This window comes from Ranitomeya variabilis, chromosome 2 (assembly GCF_051348905.1).
Source record: "Ranitomeya variabilis isolate aRanVar5 chromosome 2, aRanVar5.hap1, whole genome shotgun sequence".
Classification (NCBI taxonomy): Eukaryota; Metazoa; Chordata; class Amphibia; order Anura; family Dendrobatidae; genus Ranitomeya; species Ranitomeya variabilis.
This window is the reverse complement of record NC_135233.1, coordinates 503862586-503884769: the sequence shown is the minus strand read 5'-3', so window position 1 is coordinate 503884769 and position 22184 is coordinate 503862586. Positions and strand designations below refer to the sequence as shown.

Genomic DNA, 22184 nt, shown 5'->3' with positions numbered 1-22184 from the left:
AAAGTATTCACCCCCTTGGTATTTTTTGTGTTTTGCTACCTCGCAAACTGAAATTTTGTGGGTTTTTTTTTGAGAGTTTGCATCAGTTCATGTAAAGAACATGCCTACAACTGTGAACATTTGGTTTATTTTTATCGTGAACCAAACAACAAATAGGACAAAATAACTCAAGACTTCAGTGAGCATAACTGTTCACCTTAACACCTTGACTTGGGGGATTAGGGAATACAGGGTCTCAATGTCAATGCTAGCTGTTCAATGGGGATTCCTTCCAGTCTAGGTAGAGAGCCATTGTGTCTCTGATATATGAGGGTACGGTAATAACAAAGGGTTGTAGCATTTTGTCTTAAAAGTCACACACTGTTGACTCCAGACATAATGGGTCTCCCTTTAATAAGTGTAAGGCATTTAATGCAATTTTGGTAAGGCATAAAAAGTAGCCATGAATGGATGCTGAGTGAGGATAAAGGTTAATTCCTCCTTGCTGATAAGATTGTCAATTTTGCCTGTTGGAGAATACCTTTTAATGTATCCATAGATTCAGGTATCGGATTTCAAGAGACCAAGGAATAAGTAGAGCGATCACCTCATAAGGCAAGGCACATTTTTTTTTGTACTGGTGGGTATCCCCAATGACCATGTTGCCCCCTTTATCAGAAGGTTTAATTGTGATTGATGAATCTCTTTCAAGAATACGCAGAGCTGCCATTTGTTCTTTCGAGAGATTGTCTCTCCTATGAAATTACTGGTGATCTTAATCTCATTAGCTACCAGGTTCAAAAATATATCTATGGCTGAAAGAATATCTGTATGTGGGGGCATTTTAGAACTACATTTTTTTAATGATGTAAAAGGACCTTGTGTTATAGAGGTAGTAAAAGGTTAATCAAGATTATCCAACAGTTGGACATCTGTTAGGAGTTCCTGTGGAATACTGAGATCGGCAAAAGTTCTCTTTCTGCATAGAATGCTGGTAGGCACAAATGACAGACCTTTACTTAATATAGTTGAATGAAAAAAAACGGTCAGAAGAGCACTAGGAACTAAAGGACACAGGAGTATTAAATGACCGTCAACACGCATTGTGGAATCATCTAGTACTCCTGTGTTCTTTAGTTCCTAGTGCTCCTCTGAACATTTTTTTCATTCAACTACTGCACCCATCCTCCATTAGAGGCACACGGCTGGAGATGCGGTGGACCTTTCATTCCATCCGACCTACCTGCTTCCTCTGTGCTCCCCAGAGTCCGCAATACACTTGACTGTTCTTTACTTAATACAGACATCTCTATGTCATCAATTGGTCTCTTGGATAGGTTGACTACATGTAGCTCTAATCCCTGTTGAATGGGTTGTGATTCAGTAAGGAATAGGCCCAGTCTATTCCTTAAAAAAATCTGTTCTAGCAGACGGGGCTGTGTAGTGTTCCCCACCCTCTACCAGTGATGAGTGCCTGTGCAAGCCTGTTAAAATGAAGGAGAACAATTTGATCTCTGTGTAACCTCTCGATAACATGCATTAGTGGGTCCATAGAGAGGATGGAATACTAACTGGGGCTTGTGTATTGACACCTGTGAATGGGTCACATTGTTGCAATAATGGTTTCCCCAACATTGGCTTATAATTTAATGTGTGAGCTCTAAGCTATTGCTTTAGACAACATAGTAACATAGTTATTAAGGTTGAAGGAAAACTTTAAGTCCATCTAGTTCAACCCATAGCCTAACCTAACATGCCCTAACATGTTGATCCAGAGGAAGGCAAAAATAAACATGTGGCAAAGAGTAAGCTCCACATTGGGAAAAAAATTCCTTCCCGACTCCTCATACGGCAATCAGACTAGTTCCCTGGATCAACACCCTATCAAGGAATCTAGTATATATAACCTGTAACATTATACTTTTCAAGAAAGGAATCCAGTCCCCTCTTAAATTTAAGTAATGAATCACTCATTACAACATCATATGGCAGAGAGTTCCATAGTCTCTTACATTAAATAATCCTCTAATAACCTTGGTCGCTCTTCTCTGCACCCGCTCTAGTTCAGCTATGTCTTTCTTATACACCGGAGACCAGAACTGTACACAGTATTCTAAAAAGAATAATTAGAACATATCCATGTAATGCAATATGTAAATTAGCTCCATGAATAACACACCTACCTCAAAAACTATGATAAAGGCTAATCGCGCAGCCAAAACGTGCCAAAACTGTAGGGTGAATTCATAAGGAGGCGAACTCCAGGGAGGTGCTCGATAGTCTCGGTATCTGGGGACAGGCAAGAAATTGTAATTGGAAATGTCTCATATGGCTCAAAAGCAAATCACCTATTCACATCAAAACTCGGGTCAAAAGTTTTGGCTGTGAATGGATTACCTACATTATTAGGTAACAACATGCATTTCTTATTGGTAAATGATTGGGCTTTTATAATGTATAGAATGAGTGGAAAATGGCAATGATAACTTTTCCTAACAGGATTCTAGAAGTACATTTATTTGAAAATTTACTTTTACAGTCTGTGTTTGTTTTAATTCATAGAAAAACTCATGATTCTTTACCTTTTGCTAAACAACAATTTTTTTTATCATCCCCACTTTTGTATCTTTCCTTTAATATAACTGTAAGACTATCTGTATTTAAAGTGTAACTTGTTCTTAATTTCTTAATTTCTATTTCATAAATCAATAACGCACATGGAAATAAGAAACTTTATTACATTTTATCATAGAAATCTGCTTTTTTCACTGCCAGGATTGATCATTCATTTTAAAAATTCCCAATTTACCTATAAAATTTGTATTCCGTGAGGGCAGAATGTTGCATGACTGAGAGAGGAGATGGCCGTTACTACTGATGAAATTCTATATGGATACGATACGGTAAGGAGCTACAAACAACCCTCCCCCCATTTATATTGCTACTTCCAATAGGTGGCACTAGAGTTCTAGTTGTCTTCTTCTTTGAAGAAGCAATTTGCATATTTAATTACAAGAGCAGCATTGTATGGCTTTTAAGTCTCCTCACTCTGGTATGCTGGGCCAGGCCTGTCACTCTCCACAAAGAGAAATGTTACTCATTAAAATATATAAATTGAGTATTTTGATAATGACTGATCAGTCCTGGTGGACTAATACAAAGTTGATTATTTTTACCTGTAACATTTATTTATGAAATAAAATTAAAACAATTTTGAGGAACAAGTTGTATTTCTAAAGACAAGATTTGATATACCATTCCTAAAACCAGCAGTTAAACTAGTTTTCTGGGCTCTATTTATTTCATCTTTATGGTGTTCACTGTAAAATAAAAATAATGCTTTAACTAATTGTATAAGTCACAATGTCTGCTGTCTTGCCAACCATATCCTGAGATACGTGCATTTTTACTTTTGTGTTGATGGAGCTGTGTAATGGCATTTTTATGTTGTGATCGCTAGTTTTTGTTGCTACCATTTCAAGAAAGGTTGTTAAAAAAAAAACGTTCTGTCAGTTATTTCGTATATGGTATATCATGCTGGATAAATCACATGCTATTTAATAGTTTTCAAACTTATAGATGTTACAATATGTTTCTTTTTAACATGAAATTTTTTATAGAATAACTGGGAAAAGCATTTTTTGAAACTTTTTAATTTTGGATTTTTTAGATGCATTTTCCAATGTGTTTTATTTTAAAACGTTTCATATTTTTAGTTTTACTAAGAGAACTGAACATGCAGGTAATTGCTTGCAAAAAATACTGGAACATTTTAAAGGAATGGAAAATGGAGATCTTTTTCTTTCGAATGTTTTGATGCCAATCTTGGTATTGACCATGGCTTCTAATGGGTTTAACTGTTGGAATCTGCTTTATCTCTGTCTCTGACCAAGGTAAGAGGGGCCTGACTGTACACTACAGCTGGTTTCTGGACCATATAGAGTATATTTAGCCCCTAAGCCTGCTCCGTACATCTTCTTTCAGTTTAAAGGTCTTGTCCAGTCTTGTGGTGAAAGTCTGCAGACTTCTGAATCCTTACAGAGCGTGCAACTCATGCTATTAGGATTCTCTTGTGTTGCTGCCATGACCAGGCTGTCATACACCGAGTAGATGAGTTTCGCTTTGCTTAATTTACTTGTATTGAGTGAGGCCGATCACATCTACTAAGCTTGTGACTGCATGTAGGCAAATTCATTTACTTGCGATCATGTGACTGCCCGCTTTCACTGTCACTACCGGAGAATCTTGCCAGCATCTGGTGAGTGTTCTGTAAGGATTCAGAAGTCTACAGTGACATAGAGAGACTTCAGACTTTCAACACAAGACCGGACAAGTCTTTTAAAATGTTTACTTAATGTGAATTACAGGAAAGTATGAATTATGGCTAAGAAAGGGTTAATAATGGCTGATAACTTCTACATGATGATAGACATTTGTAAGGCTTGATGTACCTGCAATACCCAGTAAGTCCTTCACCAAGTTCACTGAGGTCAAATATAGATAAACTACTGTTTACGTAGCCTCGAAGACATCTGAAAAACAATCACACATTTGGATTAAGGACACAATATAAGGACCAGTAAATTGTATCATATAAATCATCAGAAGGCAAGCATTACTTCTCATGTCTGTATCCTTCATCCTGGCAGGGTCCATACTTGAAGGCGTACACAAAGCGAGGGATATAATCAGAGGTGATTGCAATGACAAAGGCATTGGTAATAACTGCCAGGACACCAATTCCTTCCAAAATGCCATACCAGATTCCTAAAAATGTGTATTAAAATCATGTGTTAAAATTATATAAATAACTTTCTCAGTAAAAAGATATTGAGTTTTTTTGTGGCTGCTCTGAAAATTGGGGTTCAATTTGCAGATAACAGCTCTGGAGAGAGTGACTGGGCATGTGTGACCAGAAGCAATCAACTCATTAGATGGACATGCATGTTGTCGTACACCATGAACACCAAGTGACATCATATCATGTAATCTTCACTGGCTTGGGTTTGTCATTGCCTGGATAATAGGGAATATGTGCAAGAGAAGAATTCATCCAAAAGGGTCTATTGGTTAACTAAACAAACAAATGTTATGGTAACCTGTCAACTGATCCATTCTACCCAAACCGGGGGAAGCATTAATCAGAGGCGTGCTGCACGATTGCAGCAAGGTACATTTTTCTCTGAAATGCTTTGGTATTTCAGAAAAAGTATTCTTTAAAGATCCAATTTCTCTCAGGAACATTGCAATTGATTGACAAGTCTCTTCCATAGAGAGAGACCTGTCAATCACCTAGAGATACCCTTATGAAAACTGGACAGGGGTGGGATCGAACTAGTCTCATGTCTGACCATGCTCTCTGGCCAAATCTTCAAACTCTGGCATTTCACAGAAAAATATAACTGGCTGCCATTGTGCAGCCAGGTTCTGATTCATGCTGGCCAAATTTTAGACAGCATGAATTAGGTGACAGGATTTATTTTAAAGGGAATCTGTCAGTAGGATCAACTCTCCTAAGATCAACTCTGTCAAGAGAAAGCAATGTTTTTATTATATGTAATGACCTGTTGAAGACTATGAGCTGGACGCTGATTTGCATTAAAATCTGCCTCCACAGATTATTTAAAATGAAAGGGGGCTTTACCAGTGTGATGTGTAATGACTGACAGTCTGATCTCCTCATCTCGCTGCAGAGCTGAACTGTCTCTCATTCTAAAAGCATTTGTCATTGTCCTCTTATAGTTGTTCAGGTTCCATCTCACAGGAAGTTTACGGGGAAGAGGTAGTACAGCAGAGCTGACAACACTATGAGAGGAGGAGAGCTGCAGTTGCAAATGTATTTGTGATGAGAAAATAAAACTCTGCTGTACTGTTTGTTGTAGGAGATTTGTGTCCGATCCATAGATCTTAACAGCACGTTTTACATAAGAGAAATCACAAATTTCTCAGGAATAAGACATCAGATTGCATATATCAAAGTATCATTGTATTCAGCTTCCTATGACAGACATGCCCATATAGTCAGCTTAGGAGGGTTGATCCTACTGACAGATTCCCTTTAAGGGAAACAACAAACGTTAGAATTTTGTCCTACAAACAAGATTTACAGGTCATTCGCATGCACACCAATGTATCCAAGCACACACCTATGTCAGTCGCTCGAGCAGGCATCGGTCTTCTCCACTGTGTGACAAACTTATAGGCATCCAGTCTTATTTCAATGATATTGTTTAGCAATGCCAGGAGAGGAGCCAACGGGAAGGCAGCTACAAAGATTGTGGTAAATCCAAACTGTATGACTGAATGATAAAGTATCATTAGATATTAGGACCTCCAATTTCTTCTTTCTTATAGCAAGGCTTTATGGAACAACAACATCATTCTAAGTTTATTGGATGTAGACAGCCAGACATATCCTATTATACATGTATCGGCTTTACTTTGAATATATCATAAATGTTCTTTTGGGACAAAATCTTTTCACAAAGAAAGACAGTCTAATCTAGGTCAGCAACCCTCCACAGTCTAGATGTTACAGGGGGGTTGCTGATCCCTAGTCTACACTGTAGGCTTGGAATCAGATGAGGACAGTGTTCTTGCCTAGAGTCCCATTTGTTGATCTTACAGTTCTTTTAGTTCTACATCTAGATAGACAACATTGACTGTAGTCATATGGCAGCATTACCATGCAAGTTAGACACTACACTTGACCTCCGTTTCAGCTTATGGCAGATCATGCATAAATAGGATCTTAACATTTCCTTTCTCATTTACCCATTTCTAAGTACTCTTCCATCAAACCATGAGCATTCATGGGCTGCAGGTTCCAGTCTTTTTCCCACTGTGGAAATGTTAACTTGCTTTCTACAGCTTGTCCTCCTTTTTTGATTTTCCTTCTAGACCACCAATTTTGAAGAAGTCTAATAGAAATATAACATATTTAGAATATATATCAATATGTACTGGACGACGTTTGAATAAAACACTAAAGTAATTAATGTGACTATGATAATAAAATAGATTGCTGAAATATATGTGTGTTTTTAGCTTTGCAAAATAAAATTATAAGCTAGCCATGCAAACGTAGGGATTTCTATGCTCATTGCAACATCTTCACAAAATCTTTTTCTGCTTTGTTTGGAAATATACTTTCAAATATATTTAGCTGGAAACAAACTTTCTACAAGTATTTCACATTAACAAAAGAAGCTAATGTCTACTTACACATGGCCTAACTGGACCAAGTATGGTTAACTTTGGCTACCTGAAATGCCTGATATAAAACACATATATACAACTTGTGTAATGTAACTTACGGATATCCAAGTTCCATAAAATTATTCCACATTTGTTTTAAAACCATGATGACTCCCATTTGTAAGCAGAGATCTATGAGACAGCCACTTGGGTGACACTAAAAAAAAATCAAGCATAAAAACTTCATACATATGTGAGTAAACTGTTTTAACCCCTTATTATGCATGTTAACGACGGGCAAATGTTTACAATTCTAATCACTGTTCACTATCCCTTTATGAGGTTATAACTCTGGAACTCTTCAACGGATCCTTGTGATTCTGACAATGTTTTCTTGAGACATATTGTACTTCATGACAGTGGTAAAATTTCTTTGATATTACTTGTGTTTATTTGTGAAAAAAACTGAAATTTGGCAAAAATGTTGAAAATTTTGCAATTTTGCAATTTTCCAACTTTGAATTTTCATGCCCTTAAATCACAGAGATATGTTACACAAAATACTTAATAAGTAACATTTCCCACATATCTACTTTACATCAGCACAATTTTGGAACCAACTTTTTTTTCTGTTAGGGAGTTATAAAGGTTAAAAGTTGACCAGCAATTTCTTATTTTTAAAACAGCATTTTTTTTAGGGACCACATCACATTTGAAGTCATTTTGAGGGGTCTATATGATAGAAAATACCAAAAAGGGACACCATTCTAAAAACTGCACCCCTCAAGGTGCTCAAAACCACATTTAAGAAGTTTATTAACCCTTCATGTGCTTCACATGAATTTTTGGAATGTTTTAAAAAAATGAACATTTAACTTTTTTTCACAAAAAAAGATTTCAGATCTAATTTGTTTTATTTTACCAAGGGTAATAGGAGAAATTAGACCCCAAAATTTGTTGTACAATTTGTCCTGAGTACGCGGATACACAATATGTAGGGGTAAACCACTGTTTGGGCACATGGCAGAGCTCGGAAGGGAAGGAGCGCTATTTGACTTTTCAATGCAAAATTGGCTGGAATTGAGATAGGACGCCATGTCGCGTTTGGAGAGCCCCTGATGTTCATAAACAGTGGAAACTCCCCACAAGTGGCATCATTTTGGAAAGTAGACCCCCTAAGGAACTTATCTAGATGTATGGTGAGCACTTTGAACCCCCAAGTGCTTCACTAAAGTTTATAATATAGATCATTTTTTTTCCACAAAAATGACCTTTTCGCCCCCAATTTTTATCTTCCCAAGGGTATCCGGAGAAATTGGACCCCAAAAGTTGTTGTGCAATTTGTCATGAGTACTCTGATACCCCATATGTGGGAGAAAACTACTGTTTGGGCACATGTCTGGGCTCGGAAAGGAAGAAGTGGCGTTTTGGAATGCAGACTTTAATGGAATAGTCTGCGGGCGTCACGTTGCATTTGCAGAGCCCCTGATGTACCTAAACAGTAGAAACCACCCACAAATGACCCCATATTGGAAACTAGACCCCCCAATGGAACTTATCTAGATGTGTTGTGAGAACTTTGAACCCCCAAGTGTTTCACTAAAGTTTATAACGCAGAGCCGTGAATGTAAAAAATCTTTTTTTTCACAAAAATGATTTTTAGCCCCCAGTTTTGTATTTTCCCAAGCATAACAGGAGAAATTGGACTGCAAAAGTTGTTGTTCAATTTGTCCTGGGGACACTGATTCCCCATATGTGGAGGTAAACCACTGTTTGGGCGCACATCAGGGCTCGGAAAGGAAGAAGTGGCGTTTTGGAATGCAAACTTTGATGGAATGGCCTGCGGGCATCATGTTGAGTTTGCAGAGCCCCTAATGTACCTAAACAGTAGAAACCCCCCCAATTCTAACTCCAACCCTAACCCCAACACACCTCTAACCTTAATCCAAACCTTAACCACACCCCTAACCCCAACACACCCCTAACTCCAACACATCCCCAACTCTAATACCAACCCTAACCATAGCCCTAACCACACCCCTAACCCAAACACACCCCTAACCCTAATCCCAGCCCCAACACACCACTAATCCCAACACACCCCTAACCCTAACCACAAACCTAACCATAACCCTAAACACACCCCTAACCCAACCGTAAACGTAACCCAACTTTAGCCCCCACCCTAACCCTAACTTTAGCCCCAACTTTAACCCGAACTTTAGCCCCAACCCTATCCCGAACATTAGCCCCAACCCTAACCCTAGCCCTAACCCTAATGAGAAAATGGATATAAATACATTTTTTTATTTTATTATTTTTCCCTAACTAAGGCGGTGATAAAGGGGGGTTTGATTTACTATTTATAGCTGGTTTTTATAGCGGATTTTTATGTTTGGCAGCTGTCACACACTAAGAGATGCTTTTTATTGCAAAAAATAGTTTTTGCATCATCACATTTTGAGAGCTATAATTTTACTATATTTTGGTCCACAGAGTTATGTGAGGTCTTGTTTTTTGCTGGACAAGTTGACATTTTTAATGGTACCATTTTCGGGCACATGACATTTTTTGATCGCTTTTTACTCCGATTTTTGTTAGGCAGAATGAACAAAAAGCAGCAAGTTATGAATTTCTTTTTGGGGGGGTGTTTATACCGTTCCTCATTTGGTAAAATTGATAAAGCAGTTTTATTCTTCTGGTTAGTACGATTACAGCGATACCTCATTTATATATTTTTTCATGTTTTAGCGCTTTTGTACGATAAAAACTATTTCATATAAAAAAATAATTATTTCTGCATCGCTTTATTCTGAGGGCTATAACTTTTTTTTTCACTGATAAGGCTGTATGGTAGCTTGTTCTTTGCAGCACAAGATGACGTTTTCAGCGGTACCATGTTTATTTATATCCGTCATTTTGATCGTGTGTTATTCCACTCTTTGTTCGGCGGTATGATGATAAAGCATTGTTTTTTTGCCTCATTTTTTTTTATGGTATTCACTGAAGGGGTTAATTAGTGGGACATTGTTATAGGACGTGTCGTTACAGATGCGGCGATAATAAATATGTGTACTTTTATTGTTTTTTTTATTTACATAAAGAAATGTATTTATTGAAACAATATATATTTTTTTTAATTTAGGAATTTAAAAAAATATATTTTTACACACTGTATTTTTTCTTTTTACTTTGTTACTTTGTCCCAGGGTGGGACATCACTATGTAGTGTCAGATCGCTGATCTGACACTTTGCCAGCACTGTGTCAGATCAGTGATCTGACAGGCAGTGCAGGAGGGTTGCCACTCGCAAGCCACCTCTCTGCAGGACCCGGAAGGACCCCGCGGCTATCTTGGATCCAGGGCCTGCAGGGAGGAGAACGGAGGAGACCCTCGGAACAACACGATCACATCGCGTTCTGATGGTCTCAGGGAAGCACGCGGGGAGCCCCCTCCCTGCGCAATGCTTCCCTATGCCGCCAGAACGCTGTTTCATCGCAGTGCTCCTGGGGTTAATGTGCCGGGAGTGGTCCGTGACCCCTCCTGCGACATAGTGCCGGATGTCAGCTGTGATAATCAGCTGACACCTGACCGCGATCAGCCACAAGCGCGGCTGATCGCCTATGACGTACTAACTATCCCGCCCATGGGAACTAAGTCCCAGGTCACATGGACGGGATAGTATGTCCAATGGCAGAAAGGGGTTATACAGAAAAAATGTATTCTAAATTGTTTTATGGAAAAGAAAGTTAGGACACAGGACAAATTCAATCCTCTCCAGTAACCTTCTCAGTCTTTCATTTGATGGTTTATTAAATGGATTGCCTCAACTGGACAAAATCTGTCACACCATACTGCATGGACATCAGATAGGGACCATTCTCTATAAGTCAGGGTAGAGAATAAATACAAAGTGGGCTTCAATGGAATGATCAGCTACCGAGATGTGACCATCACATCTTACCACTGTGACAGGGTCACTGGCACTGTATGTGAGGGGAGATATGTGTCACAGAGATTGCTTTCCTCCATGATCTAGAAACCCGTAAGTTTTTTTCAGCATGCTATGTGCTAAAGGAGTTAAGCGGCCATGTTATGGGCAGGTTTTTAGGTGAGTTGTCAAAGAGATGGGTGGGACGCCTACTCATCATATCTCCACCTCAAGGGTGTGGCTGAGACATTTTTTTTCCTCTGTCTGTGTTGTGTGGAGGTAGGAAGCCTCCAGACTGCTAGCTTCTTAGAGAGCTGCCACATGTATTGTCCCAGAGGACCTTGGCAGGACTGTATGTGAACTGTTTATTTTGATTTGAGCTGGACAGGCTGTTTTCTGCTACCAGTTTGAGCTTTTTGCTTTATGATGCAATAAACCACCCAGAGACGTTAACCACACGTGTGCCTGTGTTTGCCTTGAGGAGCAGCTAAGTGAGACGACCTTCCACACAACAAAGATATCTGGGCACCTCAGTGGCTGGAGGCATTAGACTCCTCATTTTTCACAGGCGTGTTCAGTTAAAGTATTGTGATATAATTTCCAACAACTTTGATTTCTTGCCACGGCGGCTAAAAGAAGAGACACCAAGGACCAGAAGGTGGACATCGAGCAGCGAGGCAGCCAGAGTGGTGAGCGGTAACGTGAGTATTAATTTGTTGTTTTTTCTACATCTTAAGTTTGTTATGCTCTGGGGTCTGAAGGAGCATTTAATCTGTGTTGAAAAACTTAGCTTGGCTGACTTCATCATCTCTAGTTGTCAGCCAACTATTCCAGACTCAAAAATGAAAATTGTGACTGCAGCTAAATGGGAGGAATGAACACATTTAGGGATATTTGATTTGGAAGTGCAGGAAAACTAAATGTTAAAACCAAAGCCTAAGGCTAGGTTCACATTGCGTTAACAGCAGCCCGTTCAACACATGTGGTAACGGGCTGCTGTTGACGCAAGTGCCGATATGTCGTCGCGCTAACGCAGATAGAGCTAGCAGATGACGGACCCTGAAACGCTGCGGCCCGCATCCCAGCGTCCATCACTCAATGACGGCACATCGCTAAGGCACGCCCACTGTGGGCATGCACTAGCAATGCATTCGACATAGGACTTAATGGCGGCATTAACGGACTGCGTTACACTGCGTTATGCCGCTGTGTAATGTAGTCCGTCTAACGGACGCCTCTAACGCAGTGTGAACCCAGCCTAAGTGATGTATATCAGCAATGTTGGTTGGTATCAAGTTTTCTAGAAACAAATATTACTAAGTAATCAATGAGTGGAATTTCTAAGAACCGGACAAAAGACAGTCACAGATTTACCTCCTCCAGCCTCCACCTTTGGAAAAGTCTGTTATATTTTCCAGGTCTCCCAGCAAATCTGTAAAAAATAAACATTTTGCTTTATTAAATATCTGAATTAGTGCAGTACACTAGTTTGATCTCCATACAGTATGTGAGTACATACTTATATTCAAGAAGCTACATTGCTGCGGACAAGACAGCTAACATTTGCAGGTTGTGGTCAGACAGGGTTTTGAAAATTTACCCTCAATTCTTCTTGCAATATAATCTTGCAAGACTTGTTACATTCTTTTCACTCAGTGGGAAATCCCAATGTTCAGGTTTCCGCCTCAGGGTATAATATTTGGTAGCACTTACAGCACTACGTTTAGTAAAACACGTGTGTTGTATAATATTCACAGACTGTCACATACACACATTTCTTGGATATCTAACCGGTGAATGCATGCATTCATAAGGAGTGCCTGACTATAATTCTCTTAATTGTGAATACAATTAGCCAGCAACCCTACCAGACTACTGAGCCATATTGTAGACATCCTCAAGGAATTTGATTGTATTAGTAATGACTAAAGATGGGCAGACACCTGGATGTTCGGGTCCGGCAGGTTCAGCCAAACAGTTAAAAAAGTTTGGGTTCGGACACCAGAACAGTACCCAGACCGGAACCAGAACCCTGACCCCATTTACTCGAATGGAAAGCCCGAACATCCAGTATTTACTGCGCTGTAATGTGCATGACAGCGTGGCAAACACCGCTTCTGATAGGCGGTGAAATCATCCCTGCCGGTCAGAGTGAGCGTTCAGCTGTGATCGGAAAGTTTACCTCTGGTCACTGGTGTCAGTTGACGTGACAACTGCTCCCATTATCTGATACCTGCTGCCGCTTATAACAGCGAGAGCAGGAGCAGCGAATGGGAGTATTCATCAGCAGCTCCTGCGCTGTAAATCAATAATTTTAAAACAAAACGGCATTGGTTCCCCTGTTTTTTTGTTAACCAGCCAGGCAAAACTCGAAGGGTCTCCACGCCGTATTTTGTAATTATTGAAATAAATAAATTTAAAAAAGGCGTGGGGTCCCCCCATTTGTGACAACCAACCTGGCTAAAGCAGACAGCTGAGGTTTGGTATTCTTAGGCTAGTAAGGGGCCATGGATATTGGCTCCTCCAACCTAAAAATAGCAGCCCGCAGCTGCACAGAAATGGCACATCTATTAGATGCGCCAATTCTGGAGCTTTGGCTGGCTCTTCCCACTTGCCCTGTAGCAGTGGCAAGTGGGGTGATACGTGGGGGGGTTTATGTCACCTTTGTATTGTCCGGTGACATCAAGCCCCGAGGTTGGAAATGGAGAGGCATCTATAAGACGCCCCATTACTAACCCCATAGTCACATTGTATGAAAACACAGACACCAAGAATAAAGTCCTTTATTTGGAAAAATGTCACAGACTCCTTTAATAATCTCAATTAAACCATACTTACAACCTCGCCTAATTCCTCTGAAGCCCTCGTTCTCTTGTAATAAACCAAAAATAATAAAACAATAATATACCAAACCTGTCCATCGATCTGTCCCACGCCGTAATCCAAGTCTGATGGAAAAACAGTTTTCAACCTGCATGATGCCAAGATGCAACCACCCAGGCTGAGAACCACTGGTCACTGAACAGCTGCGAGTGCAGTGTCAGCAACTAACGACGATTTCACTGAGGCTGCGTTCCTAGCCAGGCTGAACTACGGTGACCTCGGTGACATCCCTGCTAGCACCGTGAGAGATCCCGGTACTGCAGCTGCTCAGGTTTGCTGATACAGATTAGGATTAGGGCTATGTTCAGACACACCAGTCTAGGATACTGGATCAGGGACTGGCCGCACTAAGAGCAGGGGACTTCAGGAACAGGACTAGCCACACTGGGAACATGGGACTTCAGATTCAGGACTGGCTACTGCAAGACCAGGGGACAATGTTCAGGAATGACAACTCCAGGACAAGAGGACTTCGGGAACAGGACTGGTCGCACCAGGAAAAGGGGAATTTGGATTTAGAACTGGCCACTCCAAGACCAGGGGATAATGTTCAAGCAATGGCCACAACAAGACCGGAGATTTGGGTTCAGGACACTGGTCACACTGGGTCAAGGGATATGGGTTTAGGATACTGGCCACAAAGGTACTAGGGGGCCTCACAACTACACTGGTAGAACACCAACTACCTAATGATTTAAACCCATTCCCTCTCCACTCCCTATTGGAGAGGGAGTCTTATACAAGATGCCTCCTGGCTATTGGTGTGCCTCTGGGAGCTGTGGCTTGCACACAAAAAGGAAGCAGGAAGCGCACTGGTGACCATGATGAGGGGGCGGGGTTGTGAGCAAGCCGATGTCCCTGCAAGGAAGGAAAAGGGGACACCATGCAGGGGTGCCGGCCATAGTACTACACTTATAATAGGTCATCAATGTTAGATTGGGGTGGTCTGATATCAGGCACCTTTACTGATTAGCTATTTGATGATTTTGTGTCCTGCAGCTCATTTCCCATTCACTTCAACAGGAATGAAGCTGCAGTGAGGGAGAAAGATCACTATAATAATAATAATAATAATAATAATAATAATAATAATTAATAATAATAAATAATAATAATAAATAAATAAAATAAATAAAATAAATAAAATAAAATAAATAAAATAATAAAATAAACTATTTATATAGAGCCAACATATTCCACACCACTTTACAATTAAGCGGGGACATGTACAGATAATAAATTCAATGCAAGTTAAGACAATTTAAACAGTGACATTAGGAGTGAGGTCCCTGCTCGCAAGCTTACAATCTACAAGGAAATGGGGGGACACAATAGGTAAAAATTGCTTGTTATTTCAGGTCTGGCAACTATAATAAATAGGGATTTTCATATAAAGCTGCATGATACGGTCATCAGCCCGTGTGTTTAAGTGCAATAGTCAAGTATCAAGTGCAGTTATTGTGTGCATGGAGGGTGTGGTGACAGTAGAATAGTAGGGTGCAGATTCAGAATAATATTTGGAAGGAGGGAACAGGGCAAAGTTAGTTTACTGAGTAGTTGATGTGGTAGGCTTGTTTGAAGAGATGCACTAAGCTGTGTATAGAGCCATGCAGTTCTGCTTTTTTGGAGCTGTAAAATGCTGATTGATAGGGGTGAGCGTGTCAGATACCTACTGATCTGATATGACATATCCTTAGGAAAGGTCATCATCAATATACATTATATAAAGTTGTAGACAATCCTTTTCATGCTGTTTTCTGCACCATTAATCACATGCCAAAATAAATGTTTAGTTGGCCACTTAATTTTGGATTTCTTCTGGACACCTTTTGTTTTACAAACACATTAACGAACCATAGAGATTACAAGAGATTAAAAATATGCCAACATATCAGAAGAATACCTTGCAACTGTGACTTGTAAAATGATCATATTACAATCACAATGTCAAGTTTTATATGAACACTGGAAAATATTGCTCTGTGTTCACAGATTGTCCTGGAATTTAGGGCAGACGTTCCCCTTGTGAGGACAGTTGCCCAAGTCTTGGTCTTAGGCTCTTCTTACCTACGTACTACTAATATTGAATATGTTTTCACATTCTTACCTGCCAAGGAAGAAAGCAATGTAAAATATGGAGCTATTTAAGTTGACAAACTGGAAGAGGAACATTTTTAAAGCAAAACTGTTTTCCCATTCGGACTCTGTTCTCGGATGCTCTGGAAAGTGAGCACAAGAATAAATAGATTGTTAGAAAATTGATCACATTATGTCCGATGCCCATGGCATATTCATAAATTCTTCTTACTATTGGCCATGTGCTTAGTGTTTTTTTCTTACTTCATCCATTTTTTGTTTAAAGAAAATTCATGTAGAAAATATTGGAGTTTGTATCATCTAATTACATTGACCATGACCAGTTTGGTGGCCCAATAGACCTAAGAAGTTTACATATGCCAATAGTCATTGTATCTCATCAGAATTTCTAAAAAAAAATAGTGTAAAGTAGTCCTGAAAGATATATACAGTATATATATATATATATATATATATATATATATATATATATATATATATATATATATATATATATATATACATATATATATATATATATATATATATATATATATATATATATATCGGGGAAAAAAAGGATTTAGTCAGACACCAATTGTGCAAGTTCTCCCACTTAAAAAGATGAGAGAGGACTGTAATTGACATCATAGATAGACAACAGCTATGTGAGTCAAAATAGAGAAATCAAATACAGAAAATCACCTTGTTTGATTTCGCAAGATTTATTTTTCAAATTATGGTGGAAAATAATAATAATACCGTCTTTGGTCATTAACAACAAATTATCTCAATACTTTGTTATATATCCTTTGTTGGCAATGACAGAGGTCAAACGTTTTCTGTAAGTCTTCACAAGGTCGGCACACACTGTTGGTGATATGTTAGCCCATTCCTCCATGCAGATCTCCTGTAGAGCAGTGATATTTTGGGCCTGTCGCTGGGCAACACGGAATTTCAACTTCCTCCAAAGGTTTTCTATGGGGTTGAGATCTGGAGACTGGCCAGGTTACTCCAGGACCTTCATATGCTTCTTACGAAAACAGTCCTTCATTGCGCTGGCAATGTGCTTGGGATCATTATCATGCTGAAAGACCTATCTGCGTTTAATTTTCAATGCCCTTGCTGATGGAAGGAGGTTTGCACTCAAAATCTCACGATACATGGTCCCATTCATTCTTTCATGTACACGTATCAGTCGTCCTGGTCCCTTTAGAGAGGAACAGCCCCAAAGCATGATGTTGCCACCCCATGCTTTACAGTAGGTATGGTGTTCTTTGGATGCAACGCAGCATTCTGTCTCCTCCAAACATAATGAGTTTTGCTTCTACGAAACAGTTCTACTTTGGTTTCATCATACCATATGACATTCTTCCAATACTCTTCTGGATAATCCAAATGCTCTCTAGCAAACTTGAGATGGACCCAGATATGTACTGACTTAATCAGGGGGACACATCTGGCACTGTAGGATCTGAGTCCTTGGTGGCATAGTGTGTTACAGATGGTAGCCTTTGTTACGGTGGTCCCAGCTCTATGAAGGTCATTCACTAGGTCCCCCTGTGTGGTTCTGGGATTTTTGCTCACCTCCCTTGTGATTATTTTGACCCCACGGGGTGAGATCTTGCGTGGAGCCCCAGATCGAGGGAGATTAGCAGTGGTCTTGTATGTCTTCCATTTTCTTATTATTGCTCCCACAGTTGATTTCATTACACCATGTTGCTTGCCTATTGCAGATTCAGTCTTCCCAGCCTGGTGCGGGGCTACAATTTTGTTTCTGATGTCCTTTGACAGCTCTTTGGTCTTCACCATAGTGGAGTTTGGAGTGTGACTGTTTGAGGTTGTGGACAGGTGTCTTTTATACTGATAACAACTTCAAACAGGTGCCATTACTCCAGGTAATGAGTGGAGGACAGAGGAGCCTCTTAAAGAAGAAGTTACAGGTCTGTGAGAGCCAGAATTCTTGCGTGTTTTTAGGTGACCAAATACTTATTTTCCCCCATAACATGCAAAATAAATCTCGCCAAATCAGACAAGGTGATTTTCTAGATTTGTTTTCTCAATTTTGACTCTCATAGTTGTGGTCTACTTATGATGTCCTCTCTCATCTTTTTAAGTGGGAGAGCTTAGAAATAATGTGTGTTTTCTTATAAGTCAATAGCACACATGAAAATAAGTGTTTTGATGTGTTATTAGAGAAATTTAGCTTTTTTTCCTCCTGGACTGATCATTCATTCTCAATTCATTCTATAGTTAGTGAGTATAGACCTTCCCTTTATTGAAACAGGACATGTCAGTTTGTGCTCATTAAGTTCCACGGCAAACTGTAAATGCCGAGTCAGGAGAACTTGCAGCAGAATGTCGTTGTCTGCCTATAACTCCACTTCCTCTCTTCTCCATAGAATTTAAAAGTAACAACTTACACTGAATAATTGAATTTATATAAATAATCTTGAGCAAAGGGGCAAATGATCAACCAAACTTGCCAATCACAGAACAGATGACTGATTAAAAATATGGCAGCCAGTTCATCATCTGCAATTGTTAATGTCTAATTTCTTCTATAATGTACATGACTTAATTTCCTAATATCTTAATATCGATTTATGTTAAATATTTAATCCTTTTTGTTACACGCCTATCTCCGATCTAAGCTTTGCTTCTCTGACCCTAGTCCACTAGGCTTTCTTGTGCTCCACATTGGGCTTTGCAAGTATTATGAATTAAATATTGGAATTAAAACTTTCTAGTATGACTTTTAGATTGTCTGCGCACAGTTACCGTACACAGTTTCCAAGATGCTTGCAGTTTGCATGTCATGTTGTTTTACATGTCTGCAACTTTCAGTACCATTGTTAACTAGCTAGATTCTCCTTGACATCATCTATCTGCCTGTGGCTTCCATGGTTTTCATACTTTGTCTGCTACCTGTTTCCAGTCTTCAAGGACATCTGCTGCATGTCATGTTTCAGTACCACTGTTAATGGTCTCCTGTCTGCTGCCCATGTCCAGCGTGCCTCACTCATTTGCTACATCAACCCCATGGCCCATGTGCCCATCCAAACCTTAGACCTTAGGCTTAAAGTATCAACCAGTGAGCCCACATTATGTAACTTTTTTGATAGTTAGATTTACCATATCGCCTACCCTGATTTTCATCTATTAGCCGTGTACTTACCTAGGTTTGTAAGAAGATAGGCAACCTTCTCATAAACCTAAAAATGAAAAAAGAAAAAAACAATCTTATGCAACATTTTGTTTCTAACTAAACAGTTTTTTTTAAATAAATATTCTATATTTAAAGCACAGGAATTTCATAGAAGTCAGCTACAAATAAGGTGTGTGCAACACAGATAACACTTTGTCCCTAGGCAAGGATCTGTTGCTAAGGTTTCAACTGTTACATTTCTAACCTTGAAGACCTTTTTTATGAATAGTCTATCACTTCAGGAAGGCTGTATAAGTGTAACATTTCCCTTAGCTGAGTACCATTGACACAAATGATAAATGTGTATTTCTTTGGGCACCCATCTTCACCTTGACTTCTTTCCTGCTGGCTATTATCTTTTATCTGGTAGCCAAACAATAAGTCAGGTGAGGTCAATCAAATGGGTGAAAAAAATTCCTAATAATGTGTCTTCAAAGGTGAACAAGAATACAAAACTTAACACTTCTTTCATTTAAGGGTCTTTGCCAGTAGCTTAGCTGCCAGGCGGACAAAGGGGCAACCGCCCAGGAACCCGTGTTCTGAGCGGCCCACTCTGAGCTACATGATGTAACTGTATCGGCGTGTGCAGTGCACCTGTACAGTTACACTCTGCAGCAGAGCAGGGAGACTCAATCATCCTGCTCTACCACCTGGCCGCAAAGGGTCCGTGACCTCCTGGGGTCACGCTCCCTCTCCCTTCCATCCCCCTCTGTGTCTGACGCCACTCACGCAGACATTGACAGCGGGCACGATTACGTCATTTCTTGGTGCCCGCTGTCCTGAGATGTGCGGTCGCTTGGAGCAGCGGGGGATCGAGGAGGAGAAGTGAGTATTGTATTTATTTATTATTTTACGGGGTGCATTATACAAAATAGTCTGCCTATGGGGAGTGCATTTTACTATATAGAGTCTGCCTATTGAGGGATGCATTATACTATAGAAGCCTATGGGGAGTTGAGTTCATTATAAAATGTAGTCTGCCTATGGGGAGCGCATTATACTATATTATACTATATAGAGTCTACCTATCAGGAATGCATTATACTGTAGAGTGTGCTTACGGAGAGTGCATTATACTATATAGAGTCAGCCTGCCTATGGGGATGCATTATACTATATAGAGTCTGCCTATGGGGAGTGCATTATACTGTATTGAGAACTATCTGGTGAATTATACTATATGGAGGCTACATGGCTCTGGGGATAACAGTGAGGGGGCCATCATACAGTGTTAGAGCCATCTAACAGTTTGGGGGCTACTAAGGGGTCAGTATACTTTGTGGGGGGTACTATACTGTGAGGGGGCATTAAACTGTGTATAAGAGTATACACAGTATAACTGTATACTGTGTAGAGGGGAGCTGTACAGCAGGAAGACTCAGGACATTGTTAAATGTAAAATGCGCACTTATTGTTATAGGGGAACTCCAGGTTATTGTAACTGATAAAGGGGAACAGAGAGGGCATTATTACTATCTAGGGTACAAAATGTGGGCACTGTTTTCTAGGGCACTTTCACACGAAATTACTATATTCTAGAGGTTTGTGTTAGGGGTTGAGTTCCCGCCTCTGCACAGGGGAATCTCGGGCCATCTCTGCTGCGGTCTCCCATTCTTCTCCTGCCGCAGTGGAGCCTGCTCAGCAAAGACGTCGGTCCCAGCGTCTCACTCAGTCTGACTCTGTGCAAAGGGTTACTGCTGCCTTTCCAGCTTCTGCCATTGTAGCCAGTACTAGGCAGCGGCAAGCAGACGTTTTTGGGACTAAGTCCTGCTTTTCCCCTTCTGAGCATGCCCTGGGTAAGATCTCTCGTTGGAGATCAAGGGTCACATGCTTAGATACTGCAGCAAATCCCATTGGTCCTCCACGAAGGTCCTGAAGGTGCTCAACTTCTGTGGCAGCCTCCCATTAGTCCTTCTGGGAAGGTCCTGTACTTGCTTCAGCTATAAAAGGTTTGCATGTCCGCACGGCCATGCGCTAGTATCAATCTAAGTTATGTGCTTTGCTCTAGTGTGGTTATGTGTGTATGAATTCAGGGACCCGGCTGAAATAAGCCCCTAGAATACCGGCACCTCCGGTGAGGAGATTGTATGCGTGAATGTATTCAGGGACCCGGCTGAAATAAGCCCCTAGAATACCGGCACCTCCGGTGAGGAGATTGTGTGTCTGCATAACCACAGACTGCTATCAGCTCGGCAGTTAGCTTGCGCGCCTGTGAGTCTAACAGGGCACAGTGCTTTCCTTTCACGGCTACTCTGTGAAGTAACAGAGCTAGCCTATACCGCCAAATAGTGCCACCATTCACTAGCAGCAGGTTCCTCCTGCATGGTGGACCCTGGGCTGCGAACGCACCAATAATAATAAACATCTATATTTACTCAGTGCGTTCCGCTAGCCCTAACAGTTTGTGTTACCAGATAGAGGCACATAGAACCTCACAGTAGAAGCAGTAATTAGGACACATATGGCACCAGCAGCAGTATTTGGGTATCAGTAGGATGAGAAGTTTGTGCAGGTTGGAAATAGGTGGAGACAGTGCAGGAAATATAAGATGTGTGTCTTTGTTGTAATCTCTAACAAAGGAGTAAGACTCCGAAATGCGCGTCGGGTGACGCGCTGTCCTGGACTCCCACATATGGTGTTGCTGATTTTGAGGTAAATATCGGTATGTTGTGCTCTCCATACAGGATAGAAGCAAATATATATAGTATCATTAGCCGCAAGGTAATGCCTTTAGGGCACTGACCAAATTGATCCTCTGGCATAGGAATAGGTGATTTCCTCACTATGTGAAGTCTGTTAAACTTAATGTTAGGCTATGATAATAGTATAATCACTATACCTATGTACATTTTGCCTAGGTGCAGATCATAATGTTATGATGGCTTAGTGTTTTCTGATACTCGCTATTGT

At 40.2% G+C, this 22184-nt stretch overlaps 1 protein-coding gene across 4 annotated transcripts in view; it reads right to left on the bottom strand.

Moving 5' to 3' along the window:
• The window catches only part of ANO3 (anoctamin 3), a 704489-nt gene that overhangs the window by 6933 nt on the left and 675372 nt on the right, over positions 1-22184 (bottom strand). For all 4 annotated transcript variants that reach the window (XM_077288029.1, XM_077288030.1, XM_077288031.1 and 1 more), the window contains 9 exons: positions 19245-19281; positions 16098-16209; positions 12482-12539; positions 7296-7393; positions 6754-6899; positions 6126-6278; positions 4599-4746; positions 4431-4511; positions 2163-2268 (listed from right to left, as the gene is read on the bottom strand). In XM_077288029.1, the coding sequence (XP_077144144.1) occupies positions 2163-2268; positions 4431-4511; positions 4599-4746; positions 6126-6278; positions 6754-6899; positions 7296-7393; positions 12482-12539; positions 16098-16209; positions 19245-19281 (939 nt within the window). The remainder of the gene's footprint in view (positions 1-2162; positions 2269-4430; positions 4512-4598; positions 4747-6125; positions 6279-6753; positions 6900-7295; positions 7394-12481; positions 12540-16097; positions 16210-19244; positions 19282-22184) is intronic.